The 23,750-nt window shown below is 34.6% G+C and overlaps 4 protein-coding genes across 5 annotated transcripts; 2 read left to right on the forward strand and 2 right to left on the reverse strand.

Annotated features, from left to right (window-relative positions):
* Nucleotides 1–128: 128 nt before the first annotated feature.
* LOC142526307 (endo-1,3;1,4-beta-D-glucanase-like) lies at nt 129–4,149 on the forward strand. Its single transcript, XM_075630603.1, has 7 exons — nt 129–380; nt 1,266–1,287; nt 1,729–1,855; nt 2,764–2,854; nt 2,953–3,042; nt 3,322–3,422; nt 3,723–4,149. The coding sequence occupies exons 1-7, from the start codon at nt 233–235 to the stop codon at nt 3,861–3,863; spliced, it is 720 nt and encodes a 239-aa protein (XP_075486718.1). The 5' UTR covers nt 129–232; the 3' UTR covers nt 3,864–4,149.
* A 3,285-nt stretch (nt 4,150–7,434) lies between these two features.
* Nucleotides 7,435–16,815, reverse strand: LOC142525761 (uncharacterized). The gene is made up of 14 exons (XM_075630054.1): nt 16,434–16,815; nt 14,950–15,031; nt 13,543–13,646; nt 12,846–12,972; nt 12,378–12,472; nt 11,188–11,311; nt 11,010–11,090; nt 9,975–10,073; nt 9,317–9,475; nt 9,164–9,224; nt 8,994–9,064; nt 8,736–8,780; nt 8,380–8,556; nt 7,435–8,282 (listed from the first exon to the last, which is right to left on the reverse strand). The coding sequence occupies exons 1-14, from the start codon at nt 16,469–16,471 to the stop codon at nt 7,707–7,709; spliced, it is 1,839 nt and encodes a 612-aa protein (XP_075486169.1). The 5' UTR covers nt 16,472–16,815; the 3' UTR covers nt 7,435–7,706.
* Nucleotides 16,816–18,269: 1,454 nt separating this feature from the next.
* On the forward strand, nt 18,270–19,912 carry LOC142525762 (heavy metal-associated isoprenylated plant protein 19-like). The gene is made up of 3 exons (XM_075630055.1): nt 18,270–18,311; nt 18,566–18,647; nt 19,018–19,912. Exons 2-3 carry the CDS (start codon nt 18,593–18,595, stop codon nt 19,281–19,283), a joined length of 321 nt encoding a protein of 106 aa, XP_075486170.1. The 5' UTR covers nt 18,270–18,311; nt 18,566–18,592; the 3' UTR covers nt 19,284–19,912.
* On the reverse strand, nt 19,621–23,442 carry LOC142525760 (protein FAR1-RELATED SEQUENCE 7-like). Of its 2 annotated transcripts, none has more exons than XM_075630053.1 (2): nt 23,062–23,442; nt 19,621–22,068 (listed from the first exon to the last, which is right to left on the reverse strand). In XM_075630053.1, the coding sequence occupies exon 2, from the start codon at nt 22,047–22,049 to the stop codon at nt 19,767–19,769; it is 2,283 nt and encodes a 760-aa protein (XP_075486168.1). In that variant the 5' UTR covers nt 22,050–22,068; nt 23,062–23,442; the 3' UTR covers nt 19,621–19,766. The 2 variants fall into 2 exon arrangements, with proteins under 2 accessions (XP_075486168.1, XP_075486167.1); XM_075630052.1 differs by having other exon boundaries at nt 19,621–22,084.
* Nucleotides 23,443–23,750: the final 308 nt, after the last annotated feature.

Raw genomic sequence — 23,750 nt, forward strand, 5'->3', positions numbered from 1 at the left:
CTGACAGAGAACAACTCAGGACTTTATACTTTAACTTTGATTTTTAATTAGCTTGACACTCTAGAAATTGGGAACTCCATTACGATAAGATTTTTAGACCTTTCGCACCCGACGACAACAAAAGCCGCCATAAAAAAAAAAAACAAATCAAAGAGCATTATTGTACAGAATCAATTATTGAGTTATTTGGTCTTGACTTGTAAAAGAAAGAAAAGAAAAGAGGAAAACGAGAATGGCTGGGAAACAGTGCTCTGAGAACCCACCAACTCTAAGCTCCAGCAGTGGAGTTGGCCATGTGAAGGAACTCGGAGGCCTCAGCTGTTACATCTCTGGCCCTGCCGATTCCAAGTTCTCTGTGGTCTTGATTTCGGATGTTTTCGGTACGCCCAGTTTCTTCAAATTTTTGATCATCGGATACTGTTAGTCGTCCTGAGATAAAATTTTTTGGGAGTTCATTATATTAACTTAGAAAATTAATAAAATATCTGAGAATGGTATATATGCATTTATACAATCTATTTCTTTCTGCTAGTGTTTGCTGTCGAGTGAGGTCCAAGTCTTGAACATACTAAAAGTTTAGCTTACATTTGTTGGACTATCCATAGTTGAGCTACTTGTTCTATCTATAGTTCGATAATTTGTAAACTTGCGCGTCATATGTTCACTCCTAGCGGGAGAGGTGTGTCGGTTGGATAAAATATTTGGACAATCTTCTCCTAGCTACTATTTGGGATTGAATTTGATCTAAGTCAATCTTCTCCTAGCTACTATTTGGGATTGAATTTGATCTAAGTCTGGATCTTTTGACATTTGGTGCAAAAGTTTACACTTTTCTTCTTTGGATTGTTTGGGTATTTAGTATTTAGGGCTAGCTGTACGGTGGTCAGGCCACTTGTGGTGCGAACCAAATTGGATTCCTATTGTGTTTGGGGCAGTCTATGTTATACTACAGTATTAAAATATAACATGTTCAATTCATCGCAACTGAACATGTTAATCTATTGAAACATGGATAATATATTCGAATTTACAGAATCAAATATTCGTAAATCTGTGGAAATTTTTTTTAAAAAAACTTTGTCAAATTAAGTTTTTGAAAAATAATGTTTTGCAAGTGTATTTGAGGATTAGTTTTTTTTGTTTTTTAAAAAAGTTTGATCAAGATTATTTCGCGAATTCCGAGGTTTTAAGCAAACAAGGGTCAAGATAATCTTATAATTTAGTTTGCCGCCTCTTTTAATATTTTGCTTGGTCGATTTGTGCAGGTTACGAGACTCCTAATTTGAGGTGCTGCTTCTCTCTGTTACCCAGTTGTCTCATTACTGGATGTGATTTTTCTTCTGTGTGTTTTGTTTTAAGTTGTAAAATACCCATTTCATGCAGAAGATCTCAGTTCAATTTTAGATTTATGAAAGTAACATCTTGAAATGAAGAAAATGGTTGAGTTGCATTTTACCCCATCCGCTAAAATGAACATGGCAAGCGCCTGAAATGACTTCGATTGAATTCTGTGATTTTTTTTAAATAAGTTGAGGATAATTTGTAACCTGCAATTGCATATATGAAGGAAAAATTCCACCAACTGCAGATTATATCATGTTTAGAGTGAAATATCTGCTTGCACAGATAGACCTTCGTTTAGCTATGTCATGATTTAAATTTGGAAACTTGAACTTTATATTGTACTCTATACTCATACATGATTTATTGCTTTTCTGCCTTAAAAAGGAAACTTGCGGACAAAGTTGCCGCAGCCGGATTTTATACAGTCGTCCCAGATTTCTTCGGTGGAGATCCTTACGTTCCTGAAAATGCTGAGAGACCTATCGTAGTTTGGCTCAAAGATCACGGGACTGTGAGTTATCATTTATTCTCATTGCATAATCAGTAGGGATGTAAACGATCTAAACCAAACCAAACAGTATCGGGCTTGAGCTTGGTTTGTTTAAAATTGTTTGAGGCTCGAGCTCGAGCTTGATCGAGCTTCTATTATCAGGCTCGAGCTTGGTTTGTATTGAAATTACTGAGCTCGTTAAAAGCTCGAGCTCGGCTCGTTAAAAGCTCATTTAGCATGTTAATCAACGCAGGCTCGAGTTCGGCTCGTTAAAAGCTCGTTTAGCATGTTAATCAAGCCAGGCTCGAGCTTGATTCATTAATAGCTCGTTTAACATGTTTAACAAGCCTGTCTTGAGCTTGTCTCGTTTTCGAGCTCGATAAGCATAGAATTGAGCTCGAGTTTGAGTTTGAGTTTGAATCGAGCTTGTTAAAAATTAAATATATCTATAAACTAATTTTAAATCAGACATAAAAATGTAAATTCATTCATAAATAACCAAAACGACACAAATAAGAGCAAAAAAAAAAAATAAATAAGTATATTATTGAACATTCCAAAATCATGTTTGCGAGCCACCTAAACGAGCCGAGCTCGAGCTCGAGTACGAGCCACCTAATCGAGCCGAGCTCAAGCTCGCGAGCCTATTATCGAACATGTTTGCGAGCTCACGAGCCGAATATCCTTAGGCTTGAGCTTGGTTTGATTAAATTTTCGAGCTCAAAATCGAGCTTGGGCTTGGTTTGATATGATTAACAAACAAACCCAAACGAGCTTTTTATCGAGCCGAGCTTCGAATAGCTCGCAAACCGTTTGGTTCATTTACATCTCTAATAATCAGTCAGCTGGCCTCTGAAATTTTACTCAAGTGTTGATTATCAGGCATTATCATGGCTTTTATCTCAAAACATTTCACTCTGGCTTGATAGGATCAAGGATTTGAGGATGCAAAGCCAGTTATTGAGGCTCTTAAAAGCAATGGCATAACTAAGATTGCTGCGGCTGGCTTCTGTTGGGGAGGTGAATTGGTTCTTATCCACTGCCTAAACTGACAATGCTCTTCTTGTTTAGACATTGGAATTTGTAAAATCAAATGATTGGTTCGTATTTTGTTTTAGGCAAGGTGGTTGTGGAACTTGCGAAGCACTCTTTTATACAAGCTGGGGTGCTGCTACATCCTTCTCTTGTAACTGTAGAAGATATTCAAGGTACTAAATTTTCGAGTCAAGTTTCTATATATAACGCCTGAGCGAATCAAAGAGTTGATAGCAGGCACGTGAAGAGGCAAAAGACACATTATTGTGTAAATTGCGCATGAAAATTCTTTGTTATAAGAAGTTGTGGGCACTCTCTCTTCTGTAATCCATTGTGGATATGGGTACGAGGGGCATGACCTGTAGATTTTATTGGCTACCGCGGAGAAACTGAACTGAAGCACTAGTGCATACGCCTTGTCTTTGAATAACCATTGTTATAACAATCTTCAGGAGTTAAGGTTCCTCTTTCGATTCTTGGAGCTGAGATCGACCAGGTGTCTCCACCAGAGCTCGTGAAACAGTTCGAAACTATTTTGAATGCTAAGCCTGAGGTGATCACTTGAACGAATCACACATTTCAATTTCACACGCACTTACAGATAATTTCTTGCTTTAAATTCAAACTACTGTCTTTCGTCTGCTATTGTGCTGTTGCATCCTTCCTAACGATTTTCTTGCGTTCACGTGAACCATGTTTTGTAAATTCCATCAGAGAAACGCCTTTACAAACCTGTGCTGAATGGTTTATGTACCTCTATGTATAATTTGTGCATATATACATCACTTGACAACCTGAACCCACGTTCTGTTATGGTCGAAAAGCATGAAATAATGGTAGTGTTGGCTTTCAGATCAACTGCCATGTGAAGATATTTCCTGGTGTCGCGCATGGGTGGTCTGTAAGGTACAAGGAAGAAGACGAGCATTCCGTGAAGAGCGCAGAAGAGGCTCACTCTGACATGTTGGATTGGTTTACCAAACATCTTAAATAAATTGAAATATTAGAAGAGCATCTTAAATAAGTTGGATTACTCTTCTATATTCTAATAAACTATGCATACTCTGAACCAGTTTCATGAATAATTTGTTTGAGTTAGTGTAACGTCCAGCTGCACAGACTGTTATAGCATTTTAAGAAGTGATTTAATGTCTGCGCGCATAGTATGGTGTTACATACATATATCTTGATCTATACATACATATATCTTGATCTATACTGTGGTGATAAATTAGAGTGTACTGGAGATTACGGTTATATGGTTATGAGCTTTACTATAATTTTGGTTTGTATAATTACAGCTTCTCCGATCGGGCACAAAACAAAATTTCAAAGCTCATGAGTTCTGTCAAACGCCATCTAAATATTGAAGTTTGGGTTAATTTTTATTTTTATTACAGAATATGATACTAGAACCAAACGTAGATGCAACATGCATGTTGTGACGTTCGCTGTTTAATTTGTTATTTGAATATGAATACATCTATCTGTTTAGATCAATCATTTGGTATCTAAATCGTTAAAATAAAAGATTATTGGGATTTTTGTGATTGAAGTTAACATTATGTGGGCATCAAATTATAAAAAGTTGCAACATACATATATTAATTTGATGTTATCTTTACCGACTACCATCGAATTTGAATGTTAAAAATGTTATTAATCGATATTATAAACTATTATATTCCAATTTATTTAGATATTTTTTAAATAATTTCAATTAAAATAAAACGGTAATTTCCTGTACGAAGTTCGCGTTATGCTATTATCATATGTCAAGGTAAACTGGAAAAATGTCATTTCATATATATATGTATATTTTTTAGGTGTTAGTAGAAAACTGACCAACATATTTTACATATTTAACATGCTTGACGTCATGCTAAAGTTAAATACGAAAACTCATGTGAGACTGTTTTATAAGTTATTTTGTGAGATGGATCACCAATACAGATTCATAAAAAAATATTAATTGTTATGTCAAAATAATTACTTTTCATAATAGACGTATGTTTTTATGAAGCTCCCATAAACGCAGCCAGAATTATGTGAAATTTATGAGCCTATAGAGGAAGGATTCATACAGCAACTAAAAAACCTATTGTAAGTATCTGTATGATATTTTCTTCACTCAGACTCGTTTAGTAAGGGGGGTGTATTGGTTATAAACTTTTAATGACTTTTATGGAGTTTAAAAGTTTAGAGGTATTCAAACTAGACTTTTATATACTCCATAAAAGTTTAGTGGTATTCAATGTAAACTTTTGTAGAATTTTAAAAAGTCATGTGGTATTCAAACTTGACTTTTAAAAACTCTACAAAAGTCTATAGGTATTCAAAATGTCAATAGACTTTTAATGACTCTATGGAATTCTATTAAGTACAAGAATTATAGCCTAAGGTACAACAATAAAATGTCAACAAAAGTTTTTGATTCAACGTAAAGATTTGGATGTACATTTAATTGAGAAATCTCCCAAATTCAATACAAACTTTCATTCTTTTCTCATCTATTTATTTTTCCTATTATTTGTACTTTTTAAAAACATAATTAAAATTTAATTTTTTATTAATTATTATATAACATTTTATTTTTAATCATTTTCTTTAATTTTAGTTAATCTATATATTAAATTATTGTATAAGCAAATTCATATCGATACTATGCCAAAATTTTCGGTATACCTAACCAAAAAAACCTTACATTTTAAAAAAAATTATAATTTATTGTTTTAAAATATTATATATTTTAAAATTTTTGTATATTTTTCCGGTATTTCGGTATACACCAAAATTTTCAAATTGGATATCGTTATCGTACCGAAAAATTCGGTATTGTTACCGTACCGTATCGAAATCTTCGGTATACTTAAAATTCGGTAAATTCAATATTTTTTTGTTATGGTAATCTCGGTATACCGAAAATTCGGTATTTTTTCCCACCCCTAACAGGGCTTGTATTGGCATGTGTTATATTACACAATTTTCTTTGAAAGAAATGTCAATTTGATGAATTTCAAATTGAACTAGATAATGAAACTCAATTGACTTCATCAGCACAAGTTTATGAAGGTGATGACTTTGATCAGTTATTTAATACTCAAAAACAACAACGAGCAAATGCTAATGCATAGAGGGATATCATAGCCAATGGAATATAGAACGATGTTGATCAAATTATCAGTAATGATTAGATTCTTTTTATAAAAGACTACTCATTATTTTGAGTGTTCTTTTAATAAAATTTTATTATAAACTTATAAAAATATTATTCATAAACATGTTGAATTGACATAAAGAATTGAAATTTTGATTTCAATAAATTGGATAGTTCATTTGTCGTTTTTCACAAATTAAATTGATTTAACTTTTAAGTAAGTAAAATTCATTTATATTCATAAATAAAAAAATAATTTAAAATTGAAGAGGTTATCTATGTCCAATAATTATTTTAAAAAAATTAATAAAAATTAAATCACAATTATAAACTACAAAATTCACATAATTCTATGAAAAAGTTTACAAAAGTCTACAAAAATCTTGAAAAAAAGTCTATAGGAGTCTATGAAATTTGTTTTACAATTCTATGAGATTCCATAAAAGTCAATAAAAATCTATCAACTCCACAAAAGTCCATAATTTAAAAAAAGTCATTAAAAATCTTTGAAAGTATAGAATGAATACCCAAAACTGATTCTAAATTAGTAAGTTCTCCTACTTACTGCAGGTTTTTGAGGCTATAATGGAGGACAAATTGCTAGAAGTAATGACTGGAGCGGCATGCTGTATTTTCAACTTTATGACATACGAGGACTCGAAAATCATGCTTACGAAAGCGGGACTAAGAGAATTCGACCTGGTTCGTCGCCTTTCTTCATTCTGAAGAAGTACCAGGATCCATCCATTAAAGTTCCAAGCACAAGAAGGTATAGAACTTGCAATATGGATGATGAGAAACGATTACATGAATACTAAAAAATTTATGAGCCTTGGACTGGAGAGGGAGCTTGAGTCTGTACTAGAGACGACATCAGAGCTGGAGAGTTTCAACATTTTCTGTGGAGCCGTTGGCCTATGCAGCCACCGAATACCAATGCACTCATTGGTTGAAACAGCAATCCAAATGCTGGAAGAAGGGTAAAAGAACAGAGAGGGCACATAAAATATTTTCCATGCAAAAAGCACCCCCGTGTTCCAAAGTTCAGAACAGATGTAATAATCGCGTAAGGATCCAATAACTTTCTTTAATTGCTCGAGTACGGAAGCATATAAATCGAAGGGTATTATTCTACTTATTTCTACACCAGCAGATGTGTTCCAATCGATGCACATCACAGTATAAAGTGAATTTGCTATGCTTATATTTCCTGATTATCTTGGAGTTGGATTATGCAGTAATTATTTACTGCACAACATAATCAGCAATAATACTTCAGCATACTTCAAGTTCAACTCCACATCGCATTCGATACATCAATGCAAGCTAGTAAGTACCTGAGATGTAAAACTTCTGTGCATGTTTTGCTTACAAGTCATGAACACTCAAATCATCCCATTAACATAAATCAAATCAATGGGTTATACAACAAACTGGTCATATCAAAAGAGGCTTAAAAATCAGGAAGACAGATTCGTATGACAGAAAATATCACCTGTACAGAACCTGGGAAAGAATATTTAGTACACAATTACAACAGCAGCAGCAATTGAAAATTTAACCACAATCCTTCTATTTCATCATGTTCCTTAGTATACTCCTCTAAAGACAACTACTTCACAACACTACCATTTAGCAGTTCACTTTCAATATATGCATTCTTCAATCATGAACTAATAATCATCTGTTCTTGAAAAAATTAAGATCCCAACGGCGTAACAGGCCATCCATGATATTGCTCGTCGGGTTCTTCTCAACTTTAACAATGACCGTCGTTTGGTCATTCATGTTGGCATCTAATGTACTCTGATTGCCTGACGTTTTATCACTATGAGATGTCACCCCACTGATTTCTTGTCCCATTGGATGCTGTGTAGCATCATTGCTTGCCCGATCATTTAAATAATCAACAATGTCACCACCAGGTAAATTACTGTTACATGGTGATGTGTCGCTTGGAGGAGTTTCTTGCGTTTTTGCTTCAGAAATTGGAGTGCAAATCAGTGGAGATTCTAATATTGATTTGTTCCATTTAGGAAGTGGCATCTGGGATGCTGGTTCATGATCCTTAGCAGTTGATGCGGTAACTGAGTCTGTTATTATGGAATCACTCCAGTTAGAATCCTCTTGTTCATTCTTTAGAGCTGGTTCTGGTTTTGGTTCAGGTTCTGGGAGTTTACTACAGCCATTGGATGATGTTTGAGGGTGTCTCACCTCCAAGTCCTTCAGCGACTCAAGCACAGCTTCCATGAACATCTGAAAATTTGGCGAAAATAAGCAAATAATATTTCATTTGAAGGTAAAAGAACGTGTGAACCTAAGGAGACTCATCCCAAAAAAAACTGAAATTTACCCTTTCTTCTTCTTCCACATTGTTTGGGAAATCTGACAAAGTATCGAGAGGATACTCAACATATTCATCATCATCTATTGACGCTGGCTCATGAGAACAATGAGGACTGCCATTGGAGAGTTCAAAGCTGATCATACTAGAAGATGATGGGTGAGAATCAGACCCCCTACTTTCCACCTGGAGAGCACAAATGATCGTGGTGAGTCAGATGCACTGAAGAACTGCATCTAATGCACAAAAAGCAGAAAAAAGGTATCATTCTGGTAGATATAAAAGCACAACAAAAAGTGTTCCCGATATTTTAAACTACACCAGGGATCTCAATTTATTATTTATGCTAAAATTTAGAGAGGTACCTGCGTATCAAGTTGATTATTTTTGGACGAAATATCAGCAGGAACCTGAATAAAACAAAACAGCAATCAGCCATCTGCCAGTAATTATTGCAGAAGAAAAACCACAATCTAGTGGTTCCCTACCCAAAAGTTTGGTGCAGAGTATGAGCAAAAGGAAAAACCATATATGAACATAAATTTTAAATCATTCTCTTTATGGTGCCAAGGTAACCCATTGTCCTTCCACATTTGTCACTATGTTAAAGAAATAGATCATACCACTATTGTACTCATAGGTCTTCGGGATCGAAGTTGTTTAATGGCATCCTCTGTGCTACTGGTTGTTGGACCTGAATAAAAGTAAATTCGAGCGAGCACGTATCTCTCAGAGGAGAAATAAGATTGAAAAGCACACAAAACTGACAAAAGAATGAGAGCATAATATATACCAGAAGGTGAACCCACTAATTCATCAGAACATTCCACATCACCGGAAGTGCTCCAACTATTCTGGAGGTAATAAATGACGTTTTGCTTTAGTCAGAGATTTAGCTAGTAGAAGACTGCCAAATTAAATAGTGTAAAAAAATAAATCAATTTACCTTGGCGAAGTAGTCTCTAGTCAAGTCATAAAATGAACTTCCTATTTCGTCCTCTGGAGGTTGTAATACATTGTTGAAAAAAATACAAATTGAATCAAAGTAAAATTGAGGTCGAGGAGAATTGTGATCACCCTCAAATTTGATTATATTTTTGTCCCCCTGCAGAATCAAATTTAACGAATAAAAAGGCATGAACACAAAGAGAACATGAGATAGTAGAAAAACGTCCCATTTACATGAAAAACTTACTATCATCATCACTTATTAAATAATGAGAGAAGCAAAAAATCATCAATTTATTAAATGACTAGGTAGGAAAATTCCGTCAGAGTTGGAAGACAGATCTGCCGTAATTAGGAAAAGATTATTCATCAGCTGGAGTGAAAGTGTTGAAGCATATATTATAACAGAAACATTTCTAATAGCAATGTAAATCTTAGTTAAATGAATCGGAGCATACACCATCCCCATCCATGGGCAAATAGCATAACATTTTAGGTGTAGGGGGGGGTATTTACAAATGCTTAGACTTAACAATCATGCATCGTGACACAAAAAAATGCATCAAAACAAGCGAGAATAGCAAAACTATACCCAAAAGGGAGGTTCAGTAGCATGCACAGACATGATTATGAAATATTAATCTCAAAGAAATTACCATATAAGCATCAAATATCCGATCAGAATGATGGGGTTGTATGAAATCATCATCAATGGAGTGACCAAAAAGAACTGGAACAAAGCAAGATTTTGCAACCTAGAACATAAGCATGGAGTCAATTTCATTAAAAAAAATACACAAACAAGTGGTTGTAACCTAAAGACCCAGAAAAATGGATAAAGAATCACCGAGTATAGAAACATATATCAGCTAAATAAACTTCAAAAGAAAATATATTTTTTCTTCATGGTTAGTCAACCCTAACATGGAGCCACCGGAATTATCTCAGTTGGAATAGCCTCTTTCACCTTTACCAAAATTAAACTTCTATTTTATCAATCTGATGTGAACCACTCGGTCTGAATCCAAATAGACTTGGTCATGCTTTGCAACCCAACTTGGAAAACACATACTACCGGTGTCAACTAACAACCATGAATTAGAAAACTAGAATTCATAATGTATGGGTGTTAAATGACACAAGTAATCCTTCAACCATGTATAACATAGGCATGCTACCCATTTCTATGCGTATATTCACCTGTACAAAATCGGAATTTCTTGAAAAATAAATAAAATTCTCTAGGTAGGGAACAAAAGAACCACGAAATAATGTGTGTTAGTACATGAAAACACAACTATGTAGAATATCACTATCAATAAAAAAAATTAATCCGTGGAAATATATTTGCTAAACCACATTCATCGTTAATAAATAAGTACCCAAATCCACAGATATACAAGTAACAACTTATCTACCAAACAATTTTTTATACACATAAATATGAGCATTGCTATTTAATAATACACTGTATTTTTAAAAGTTATCATATTCATGAAAGTGTTGAAGACTCAGGAAGATTTCCTACAGCATGATGTGCATAAAACCAAGTAAAACTACAATCTCGAGAAAATACTGAGGAAGTTAGAAGAAAGTCTATATGATAGGATCAGCGTACATTTAAATTACAGAAATATAAGGAATAAATAGCCTAGGGTACACTCATGATTAAAGATAACAGTTCAGGATACCTTGATTGCATTGAGGTCCATTATATCAAATTTTGCCTTCTTCTGAATAGCTCTACGCATATACTGGATTGCAAACTTAACCTGGAAATGAGAAAGTGCAAAACTGTAAACAAAACAGCAGATAAATCATGTTCATAGAACATATACCTGAAACTAGGTCAATAAATTGGTAACTTACAGTGAATTTGGGAAGACGAACTTTGTAAGTATCAACCAATTCCATCATCAAGTCAACTAAATCAGAGAAAGGGCTGTCCAGAACCATTCCTGCTATGGAAGGATCCTCCACTCCATACATCAAGCTGAAAGAAGTAGAATGTCATGTCTATTGAGTATTGACACAGTCGTATAACCGACATAGAACATCTGCAAACTTGGAGCAAAATGATGCCACGATAACCACACCACGTTTATGTCCCAAAAAAAACATATCTTCTGTAATCTGTACCTAGACAGCTAGAGTAGCTATCTTTTTTTTTTTTGCTCCTTCTAAGGCAGTATGTAGAGAAAGCATTCTTTAGATGACTTCGTACATAAAACATCGACATACAAAGAAATCATGAAACATTCCCACCCAACTTTATTAGAAATCAATTTAGTCTTCCATCACATATAAGCTTGTTGCTTGCAGCATATGGAGTAACAGATATTGGTTTTACACAGATACACAGAGAACTTCTAGAGAAGTTCCCTCCACCAAAGATAACTATCTAACTAAAAAACGCAAATATATTTGGTAAAAAAAAGAAAAAAGAACGGCCAACCCATGAGTTGACTGAATTAAGAGTGTTTAGCATCCAATAAAATTGTGCTTTTTATTTTCAATACTAATATTGCAATTTATGTTATTTAATAAAAAATATAAATGCAGGGTTGATGAATAAGAGAAGATGAAATAAAATAGCAATGAAAGGTTGATGAACAAAAAAATTATGAAGGATGAATTAGAAAGTTTACTACCAATTGATGCCAATAGGCAGTAATAAACAATATTGGATAGTAGAAGGTTGTAACGATAAATCGATATCTTACAATATATAAGAGAATGATAAAGTAACAAGGGAGTTTAATGAAAATTAGTTTATTAGTCACAGGAAACTATTAATAATTACAATTTTGAGAATTTTGTATTTTAAAAAACTAAAAATTATACATGCAGTCTTAAACATATCATATGCGTCCACAGTTTTATCTATCGTCTGACCTGAGATAAATAAAATTATATTAAAATTGAAAAGATCTTTTTATGCTTAAACTCCATCTAAGCATGTTTAAGCTTGTAATATTAATGCCTGACCTCGACAATTCACCACGGTGCTTTATGGAAAACCTTGATTTTAACCAAATGACAAGAATAGAGAAACTAACCTAGTAACAGCACCCATGGAGCGGCCCCATAAACCAATCAAGGAAACATTCCCATCCCCCCTTAGAAATTTAACAACAGCTTGGAGATCATCCTTCTGCAGAGTGACAACCACGTTGGATCGTTAAAATACAGGACTAGAATCTAGCGACTACTGAAAGCTAGTAACACATAGCTGGGATACATGGCATAGCATTTGATATCAAACTGAAGAATAAAACCAAAAAATGAGTAGAGAAATTAATATGGACATATTTATTTTAACTTGAAGATTTTGCAAGCTGCTAAAAATGTACAGTTGATAGAAACTTTTTGCACTTCCAGGTTCCACGTTATCAAGAATTTTTTTTAATGTTTCCTACTGCGTGTATCTCCAGTTTCCGAAATTTCTTGACAGATGATAAATAGAGCGGCATATCAACGGGGTCAGATAACATGTGATTGGGTGACATGAGGTAGTAACCACTTACTTCATTCCACCCCAGAGTGACGTGTTCTCCTCCAGAGAGTCCAGAACCAGAGAAATCAAGAGTAAAAACAGTAATATTTGATGGTAATAATATAATAGCAGCTTCACTGGCATCTGTGCGGCAACCACTGAAAAATGATAAAGGGCGCATATTACTAAACAAAAAAGATGAGAGTGAATAATCTTAACTTCACATACCAAGGTCCACATATATTCAGCACAGAGGCCTAACTTCCCTCTGGGACAAAGCAGCGGAGGTACATTTTATACATCATATTTCTCAAGCACAAGATTAAACATTAATATGTGGGTAATAATTACATGCACTGTCACACGATACTAGAACTAGCTACTACATCAAAATAGGCAGTGGCGTGTACTGAGCAAAGAGAGAAGGTCATGTGGGAAACAAGCTAGTCAAATTCACACTTGATGTGAAGCTTAGGTACTTCATCAAATCCTAATGTAAGTGAAACCGATCTTGTCAGATGGTCAACTAAGGAAAAAAAACAGAAGAAAAATCTAACCCAAAAAAAAAATTGATGACCATAAACTTGATCCAAACACACCCAACAAGTTCTCAGGCATCACTCACTACTTTAAATTTCATGGATTGCAACTCAACCACATGCAAGAATACTGATATAATAAATTCCAGGTTCGAACAGAGGTTTCTTCCACTAACCAGAATTACTGACCTATTTCCATGGCAGTAGATTACACAGGGCAGCGCATTTCCTTCAGGACTGACTATAGGCTTGTAATGGCTACATTGAAGAATATCTCCTCGGCTATTTACAACCTGCAAGATAAAAAAATATTATTCTGAAAAAATTACTTATTAATCATAATTCAAAAAAGTGAGAGAATTGCTCCACCCGCACTTTCAAACCCATTTTCCTATTACACGTCTGGGATCTATTTTCGACTATCCAGTTTTTTTTGTAAATATTGTCATTCTTTAGCATGTATGATGTGAATGATATTTTTTACTACGTATTTGCACTATGGTTGGCTGGTTTACCAGTGATTAATGGTCTAAATGACTAAAAGTACCACACCAAAGACCAAGCAGCAATGGTGGTTCAAGTTAACTCATAATGGAGTCAAATAATTAGAAATGTCATAATCAATGGTTTTACACAGGATGTGCTTTACGTAAAAGCAGACTGGCTTGTTCTTGGGTATATGACCAGCTAGAGAAGAGAAATTTGACCAGTTAAGTACAAATGAATTCAATTTCTATCCATTCAGATCATACCCAATAGAGTTCATGGGCTCAGCAGCAAGGATATTAGACACTAGAATGACAGACTGGATTATATGGGAACCAATGTCAGAATAACGAGAACTTCAACAACTTCTGCTTAAACTAAAGGATCTGTGGGTTACTCTTACCCAAAGGTTGAGGTCAAATGCATCAATTTGAGGTATACAGAACGGTCCAAGTAAAATGGGGTGGATAAAACATCAACTATCATTGTAAACCATGATTTTCGGTGGACTTGAAAATTGAGTATCATCTGATTAACAATCGTAACATTTAAAAACAGAATATGAAACACAAAACAACAATCACTTTTTTATGCCAACAGACTATTAATAGTCAACTTGGCTTGTGGGATGTGATGAGGATCTATAATATGAGGATAAATAAATTAAAAAATAAACGCTAGACGAGGTAAGGACAAGTAGTCCTATCCTTCGCACCAAACGGTGCTTAAAGGTATTAAACAAGGTATAAATAAACAATCAACGGAATAAAAATTTAATGCTCCCAATAACTAATCCTACATCAAAACTGAAATTATAAGAAAGCATATCAAGTCCACTTTCCACTAAGAGCAAATTCAAGATGATAAATGAGCTTTAGGAATCCATTTTCAGGGGCGACAAGACGTACAAGAAGGATTATCGATATAGAAATTTTTAAGGTATATGATTATCAGGTCAGGTGCTCCCTTCTGATTCAACAGGAATTTAATTATAAGCAACTTTAAAAACTGCCCATTATAGTAGCTAAGATTGGGGAAAAAAGAATTAGTGAGAGTATAAGGCAGAAAAAGAGAAGTGAATCCAAGTACCGCACATGAATAGCATCTCACCTCCAAATCTTTCCTTTGGTACCACTTGCTTTTCAGCATAAATTCGTGATCTAACAAATCATTTTTTGGATTGTATTCGGCTCTGTAGTAAAAAAATAGATAAATTAACTGAATTTATTCTCATAGCTACAAGATCCAAAAAATGGATTGAGAAAACATGTCAAAAAATTTCTCCAATGTTTATCATGTTTTTATTTAAAAAGAAACAAAGACATAAATTTCTTAGCCATAAAAAAATTTGACTATTTTTCATAGTGCATGTGGAGAAGTCTCGTGCATATCACACACACTTACTTTGTCTAGGTGCATCTTCATGACTTAGATTTTTTCGTAAACTTGTTCCATCAAATTTAAATAACCAGTAAGCCAGATAGACCATAGTTACGTCATCATGCATTTTCCCGCTCAATCTAGACCAGAAATTGTAATCTCACCAAAGCTTGTACAATGATGATAGAAACATGTGGCATGTTTTTATGTCACAAGGAATAAGTTATTCTCCATTAACTAATAACCCTCAAGCATAATGTTCTAAATGTACCCAACCATAAAACAAATTGAAAGTCAGTCGGTAATACTCTTACTCATCAGTTCCGGCTATCAGCGACAATAGTGAAAAAATACATTGGTGGATACGCACAGCTAAATCTAAGCTCTTCTCACTAGTCAAAGTCCTCCCGCGTTTTATCAGGTGAAAGTTCATTCCAAGAAAGTTTTTATCCACCAACTGTCTATTCTATTTTTAGTTCAATGGTTGATAAACTTAATAAACAAACTATTATGAGCATGCCAAATGAGGTACTTAGAGATTAATTGATGAATGACTTCCAACCCATTAAGCATTGGCATGCCAATTACATCACTGTGCCGAAAATCGTATCCTGTGATTGAAAATTTTGAACTATATGACAACTCCTGTTAACACTTCCATTCCTTCGGAGACATTTCCCTGAACAAACATACTAATTGATGGCATAGCTTGCAATAAGATCCATCAAACATATGCCATCAAACATAAGTAATGATTGAACATTTGAACTCTAGTTTGCAAAACATACCAATTGATGGCATAATTTGCAAAAAACACGTCATTCATTTAAAAGAACAGTCGAGACTTAAAATTCCAAACACTAAATAAAGAGAGACAGAAAAACGGTTAGTATTATAGAAATTGAAGCTATAAATTCAGCACGTAAAATTCATCAAATGTGAACATTAAAGCACCAAATCTAAACAATATCAAGACAAAGTAAATCAAACCAATCAAACAACATATTAATATTAATATAACCAATCATATACAAATAAAAAGTCGTTAATTTCATCCAAAGCCAACAACGTATAACATATTCTCAAAACCAACCTCGGACGTTTTCGGAAGAAAAAAAAAACTTGACCAACAGATAAATAAATGCAGTGCAAATAAACCTAGACACAGAGTTTTAAACATAAGACGAAAGTAGTAAAGACTTAATTTTTCTCACCTGGGTGGTCTTATAATGAAGTTTATAAGCTGTTCCATGGGAAAGATCCAAGCAATCAAGATCTCCCCTTTTTCCTTCTATTCAATATAGAAACTGGTCTCTTTTCCCCCAAAATACTCAAAAAGTTCAGCAGGTAAACAATTTATTTGCTTCGACCAAACAGAAACACAAAATCAGAAGTTGCAGTTTATGATTCGTAGTATAAATTCAAAGAAAAAGAGCGTGAAGGTTGAAAAGAAGCAGCACTAAGAACGAGTCTTCGAATCTTTGATAGGAAAACAGAACGAATCAAATTGGAGACCGGCCCTTCTGATTTATTACTACCGTGAATCTGGGATTTCGTTTCTTGCAAACAAAATTTACTTTTATATACATAAAAAAAGAATTGTATACATATGTTTTAAATATGTAATGGCCTGAGTCATTGAATTTGCATTATATTAACTTAATGATCTATCGATTTGTTTCCTTATTTGAAATAGTTTGTTTATGTATTAAAAAATGAATTCAAATATGAGTCGCCAACCAAATAGTTAAGCATGGAAAAAACAATGACTATCGCAAATGATTATCTAGTTAATGGAATCACAATTTTTCCAAAAAAATTCAAATTATTATTATTGAAACGTAGCAGTTGTTGGTTTTTACGTCAAATTCACAATAAAAAGTAATACTCGTAGCATAAAAAGTAATAATTTTTAATGGATAACCCAAATAAGAGATCCGTCTCACAAATACGACCCGTGAGACCGTCTCACACAAGTTTTTGCAAAAAAATTATTAGACTGACCTTCTATCCGAACAGAACATTTAAGCACCCAACCCTATAAATAGTAAGTTTTTATTTGTGTCATCCAAAAGTTTAGGCAAGGATCATTAAAGGGTCCCTTGTGAAATATACAAGACCCCACACGAGAGAAGTGGCGAGACAAATTCTCAGAGAAAAGTAAAAAAAAACTTGATAATTAATTTTTAAAGAAATATGGCAAAATTCTGAATTTTTTTGGAGAAGAAAACTTGAAAGTGATCGCTGAAATGAGACGATAGGATCACCATCTTTTAACTAACGCCCTTGGGCCTCAATCTTTGTTGGATAATAATAAATTGTTGGAACTTGATTGATAACCACACACATATACAAAGAGTAGGTTTCATATATGAGATGTTCTTACGACTATCTACCATAAAAAATAATATTAAAAGTAAAAAAATTTCATTAATTATGTCGTAAATCTGTTTCACAAAATTGATAAGTGATATGGTCTCACTGAAAACTTTGGTGATTTACAAATTTAAAATGAACCTTTTCTACTACCTAAAATTTGCATCCTTTATTTTCATGTATTCAATTTAGATAATTTAATTCGTACGTACTGTTGGTACGAGATAAAAGCAGTTAATAGTGTTAAATACAATTTTATTACACATGGACTATAAGGTTTATGCATTTGCTCCATTTTTTTATTTTTAGAATATGCAAACCAATAAAAATGTTTTTCATCCCAAAAAAAAAAGTAATCTGCTTCGTTGTCTGAATAAAATCAAAACAGAATAAAACCAGAAACTCGTGCATTTACCAAATAGAAGGTCCACTTATGGTCCTTGATTCTCAAATTTATTTGTACTTTTTTCTCGACAATTTGTGATGATTTTTTGTTATGTACGTAGGGTGATCGTGGCACTTAATTCCTAACAGTTTTTATCTCAATCAGGACTTTTGATTGGCCAACAGGTAACAACTAACTGAATTAACTGTCATGTAAGATTACCAAATTACCCTTGAAGCAGGCAATAGAATCTGGATTTTGGCCATTTTTTCACATTCATGCATACTTATGGTCTTCAACGGCCGGTAAAAAAAAGTACAAGGATGATAAAGTAAGTAATATACATACATTCTCGTATATAAGCTATGTAAAACAGAGACATTTGTATTTCTCAAATGAAATATATATCGTTTTTTGTTGCGTTTAAGGGAAAAAAAACCGTTGTTAATTTGAGGAAAATTCTTTGGTCCATCGTTACAATTTACAGAGATGTAATATCATATGCTTATATGCATGAAGAATACCGAAAAAATTGGTTTATTTTTTAATTGGAGAAATAACTATTCGTCCAATTCAAATTTACAGGTAGTGGTGACAGAATTCAGAGTATCTATGTATTGCAATGCATGTGAAAGAAGTGTTGCCAAAGCCGTTTCCAAAATGAAAGGTTATCTAATCCCTTCGGTTTTTGTTTCTTGAAAGCTTGTAATACATCTTATTAGTGCTTCGATCTGCATTTGCTATGCCAACATCACTATAATGGGAAACGGATGTGCCGAAAGTAGGACTATTGACATTCTACAAAATGGTTAAAAATTATTATTTTCTCGGATGACAGGAAGATAACATGTTTTGGAGAGTCGAGGACGTAAATTTTTGTGGGAACGATTAGATCACCCCCTGATGGATTGTGGTTAGTGTTCAAGGAGTACCAAGTGAAAATTGCATAATGTACCAGATAACAAATACAAAAGGTGTATTAATGTTTTGCTATGTTTTTATCCATCATATTATCCTTCTTTCTGTAAAATGATCAGGAGTTGAAAAGTTTGTGACAGACATGAAAAATCACAGAGTAGTGATCACTGGTAGAATTAACCCTCAGAAAGTAATGAAGAAGTTGAAGCGAAAGACGGGAAAGAGGGTGGAGCTTGTGGATAAAGAAGATCATGACAATGGTGAAGGGAACAAAGGGGACTTGGCGGAACAAGTAATGGAATCTTGGATAGTTGATTGTTTTGATGATAGTGAACTTCACATGATGTTTAATGATGAGAATGCCAACGCTTGTTCAATAATGTAGACTACATTATTGCACGTACGGATCAAAGCTGCTTTTCTTGAAAATACTAAAAAAGACGACCATGAAAAAGACACAGCAAAACGGATGGCAGCAGGTGTGATCCTCATTTCAAGCCTTATCATCTAAAAATGTAGATATTGTTTCATATTTAGATAGAATATCATATACACTCCCTCGCCATGTTCGTCCTGCATAAACCAGTTCAGCACGCACAAAAATGGGGTTTGGAGTGGAATCATCTTCATTTAAGCTGTCTGATTCTTATATGAAAAAGGCAACTACAATTAGACCCAAGATCGAACACTGAGACGAGTTTAGATACGATAAAAGAAGAAAATAAAACAGAAATCTATTTAATTACATTGCACAAACCAGTTAAAAGTAGCCACAATAGCAGTTACAAGGATTAGAGTTCAGTACTCAAGTTTTCTGACATAAAATCGTAGGTGAAAGATATGCTCTAACCTAGTCTTGAGATGTTTCCTAGTTCTGCCAACAGAGATTCCTCCTTCCCTCCTGCATGATTTCAAAAGCAAGTTTGTATCTCTCCAAAGATGCTGCTCCTGCCTCGATATAGTTTCGTGCTTCTTCTCTTAAACTCCAGACCATCAAGGGCTTAAAATCTTGCGCTCCACCTCCTGAATCAATGTCTCGTAGTATGCCATACCTGGCATTTTTACTCCACCGATGCAAGATATAACGAGATGGCAGCTCCCTTGTATTCATTATTTGAAACACCTTCAACGAATGCCTGCAAAGAACGCCTTCAAACTCAAACATCTTGCAACTGCAACTGATATTCAAATTTGACGTATTGAAGGCAACAGTATTTCTCTCATCCCCATTTCCACATTTCTGCACCAGATATCTACTGATGGCTCCATCAACATTTATCTTTATTCCTACATAACTGTAGCATTCCAAAAGTTCCTTTTGGAAAACTTTAAACATTGTCATCGAGTAAAGCCTTCTACATTGTTCTTCTATCGGGTCTTTTGTGTGCAGAACTGCCTGCAAATTAAACGAGTTAAAGTCTTCCTTTTTTTCTTCTTCACGGCGCAGTTCCACAGCTTTCTCATATCGGAAAACAAATTCACTGAGAGGCGTTTGGGCAGTCAAATGTGTACTAAAATAAGATTTTAAGCTTCCATCCACTGGAATGCCAGCAAAGAATGTTCCCTTTATGTGCAGGGGAACCCAACTTTTTCGCATTCTATACATCTCCTTTAACCATGCATTCTGTTTCAGATTATATTTGTTCATAAGCACATTCCAGGTAGAATCAAATTCATTCCCCGTCTGACTCTGGAAAATGCAAGTTTCATACTCATATTTGAACTCCACATTCATGGATCGTAAAGCGCCCAAGTTTTCCTGCTCCTTGTTGAGAATTTGCCAGGCAGAAAAACGATGATGTGTTCCAGGAAAAACTTGCGCAATTGAACATTGAAAGGCCTTGTCCTGATCAGCTATTATGGACACAGGACAGCATCCCGACATTGCTCTAATCCAAGTCCGAAAGATCCAAGTAAACGACTCCTCAGATTCGTCTGCAACAAGAGCACAGCCAAGCAGCACTGGTTGCCGGTGATGATTAACACCGACGAAAGAAGCAAATGGCACCAAATAACTACCTCTCCTGTATGTAGTATCAAAGACAATAGCATCTCCAAACTGAGTGCAGGAGAATCTAGATCGAGCGTCGGCCCAGAAAATGTTCATGCCTTTACTCTCACGTATTTCCACAGCGTAAAAGAATCCAGTATCTTCAACTTGCCGAGATTGAAAGTACTCAAGTAGCATACTGTACCAATCACTTCCAATGTTACTTTCTCGAATTCGTTTGACAAGGCTAAGTCCACCATTTGATTCAACTAAATCCAAGTTTTCAAGCACACTGATTCCTTCATCTCCATAACCCTTTGACGCGACAGTCACTGTTCTACTGAGATCTATTGAAGTATCAAATTCATGACTGTGTTCTTTCTGAAGACGATCAACCAACCATCTTCCTGATTCCTGTCTTTGTATTCTCATGTACGCTCCACAACCAACTCTTGAAGGGTGCTGATGCCCTTCCTTTGAGCACACAAATCTTCGCGATGTAATTGATCCGTCAAGTTTTGAGCGAAATAACTGGCCTATCCTAATTCTGAACCCAGAATTAGCTGCATATGTGCAGTAGAACTTATACGCCTCATTTGCTGTGTTAAATTCAAGACCTTTATAAGGTTCGCCAATGGGTCTGCAGATACCATCTATCTCCTCCTTTTTTAGGCGTTTAACATCGATTACCCCAGATGGACCATCATCCTCGTGTGATCTAATTCCAGTTCGACTAGCCCCGCCAAATGATGATCTAGGAGTTGGAAAACTTTTCCTTTGAATCCTAGGTGGGCAAATTTCTCCAGAGGCTTCAAATTCATGATTATGTTCCTTTTTTATATTGGCCAAAGCCCACTTCCCAGATTCAACCTTTTGCACTCTGATGAAAGCTGAACAGCCAGTTCTTGTTGTCGTCTGAAATCCCTCCTTTGAACACACGTATCTCCGAGAGATAACAGAACCATCAACTCTGGATCTGTACAGCTGGCCAATCCTAATTTTGAACCCCACCCTGGTTGCATACGTGCAGTAAAACTCTTGTGCCTCTTCAGCTGAATCGAACTCTAACCCCACACGTGGTTCCATCTGAGATTCTCCTTCATCATCTTGACGACCATTGCTTTTTGCAGCAAGAGCGTCTGGTCTTGTACTGAGAGTCATGAAATTTCCCAACTCTTCCCTGTTTATATTAGATTCTGCAGACATCAGCCAAAAATAGAATCGTACAAAAAGCATCAAACCTGTGTTTTACATGAATAACCATGAAAAGAGAACATACATTTCTAATTATGTTTATCTTCATTCAAATCAAATGCCTCCACCAATATATATGAAACAAACGAGATCATGGCAGAGATGAAAGCAGAACATACCCAAAAAAGGTCACCAATTATAGCTCATTGAAGCACAAAAATACCAAAAAAACAGAAAGTTGATACAGAAAATGAAAAAAGAAAAAGAAATGGTTGGACCAACATTATATCTTGGTCAACAGATTCAATAAAATTTGTAGACCCAGATATCTATATAGACTGGGGACATATTTTAGCATATTTTAACCTTGCAATATAGAAACTGATATAACATGTCGAAGTGACAAAACTGAGTATACTTGCATTTGAAAGTAACTTTTTGATGGTCATTATTCATACCAGAACAAAGTTTTGTTCGTAAAAATCATTCTACAAGCTCATTGTCAACAGGCTTCACCAGAACTTGTTTATGTTTGATGAAACTACTTGAAGTGATGGCAAATATCTTCTTCTTTCTTATGGTAATGTCAGATCCATTGTGTACTCAGACACAACTTTACAACTACACGACACTCTAGTGTAAAAGTTTACATCTCTTCATTCTTCCCAGGCAACACTAGTCATTGTGCGAAGAAATGAAAAACAAAAGCCGAAACAGGTGCTGGCAGGATATAGCTAACCAAATAAACTAATCAAACCAGCTGCTTCGACTAAGTAGGCAGAATACAAAGGAAAATATCAATTTTCAGTTCCAAGTCAAAAAAGCAGAAAACAATTATCCAATTTCTAGATCACCACTAGCTCTCAGATGATTGACTAAACCCATACGAAAATTCGGTCATAAAACCTATGATGCACAAGCAGCAACAACAAAAAACAGAACATAAACGTCAAACAAAAAGACTGAATTAGGGTTTCACCTTTAGCATATCTCTGAGCTGAACAAAATACATAAACTTCGAGTTAGTACCACCTTAAAAACGCGGAAGAGTTCACTAATTCAACAAGAACTAGCTCGCATTATACTGCCAATCGATTTATTCAAACGCAAAACTATCACACATCAAAAGTCGAAACAAAATCACAAAAGAAACGATCATTTGATTGGTCCAGCAAATTATGATGAAATAAGGGACTCGATTAAAGTTTTTTTTAACAAAATTTGTAGATAAGCTTCGTCGATTTGATACTGAGCAGAAGAGGAAAATTTCGAGACTGCTCGTGGACGCTGTTTACAACGGGTGAGCTTCAACTGGGAACGGGTGAGGTACGGAAAGTCTACTGAAACTTTTGCAGTTATGACTCCCTCCGTCAAATTTTCACATTAATTTAAAAAATTATCCATTTCATGTTTTAATTGGATAAAAATTTGTTTTAAAAAAAGTAAATTGGTAAAAGAAAATATCAAATATAACAATTAGATTATATAATTAAGACAAATAAATAAAATAACACTTAAATATATGAGACGGAAAGATTATTATCCAATCCGACTCGATTTTCCGAAAGGCAGTACTTTATTATTTATTTATTTACGAATTGTGTATAAAAATACTTTCAATAAATTATAAGTAATTTTACACATTACTCATTTTTTTTAAAAAAAGTA

This window comes from Primulina tabacum, chromosome 15 (assembly GCF_025594145.1).
Source record: "Primulina tabacum isolate GXHZ01 chromosome 15, ASM2559414v2, whole genome shotgun sequence".
Classification (NCBI taxonomy): domain Eukaryota; kingdom Viridiplantae; phylum Streptophyta; class Magnoliopsida; order Lamiales; family Gesneriaceae; genus Primulina; species Primulina tabacum.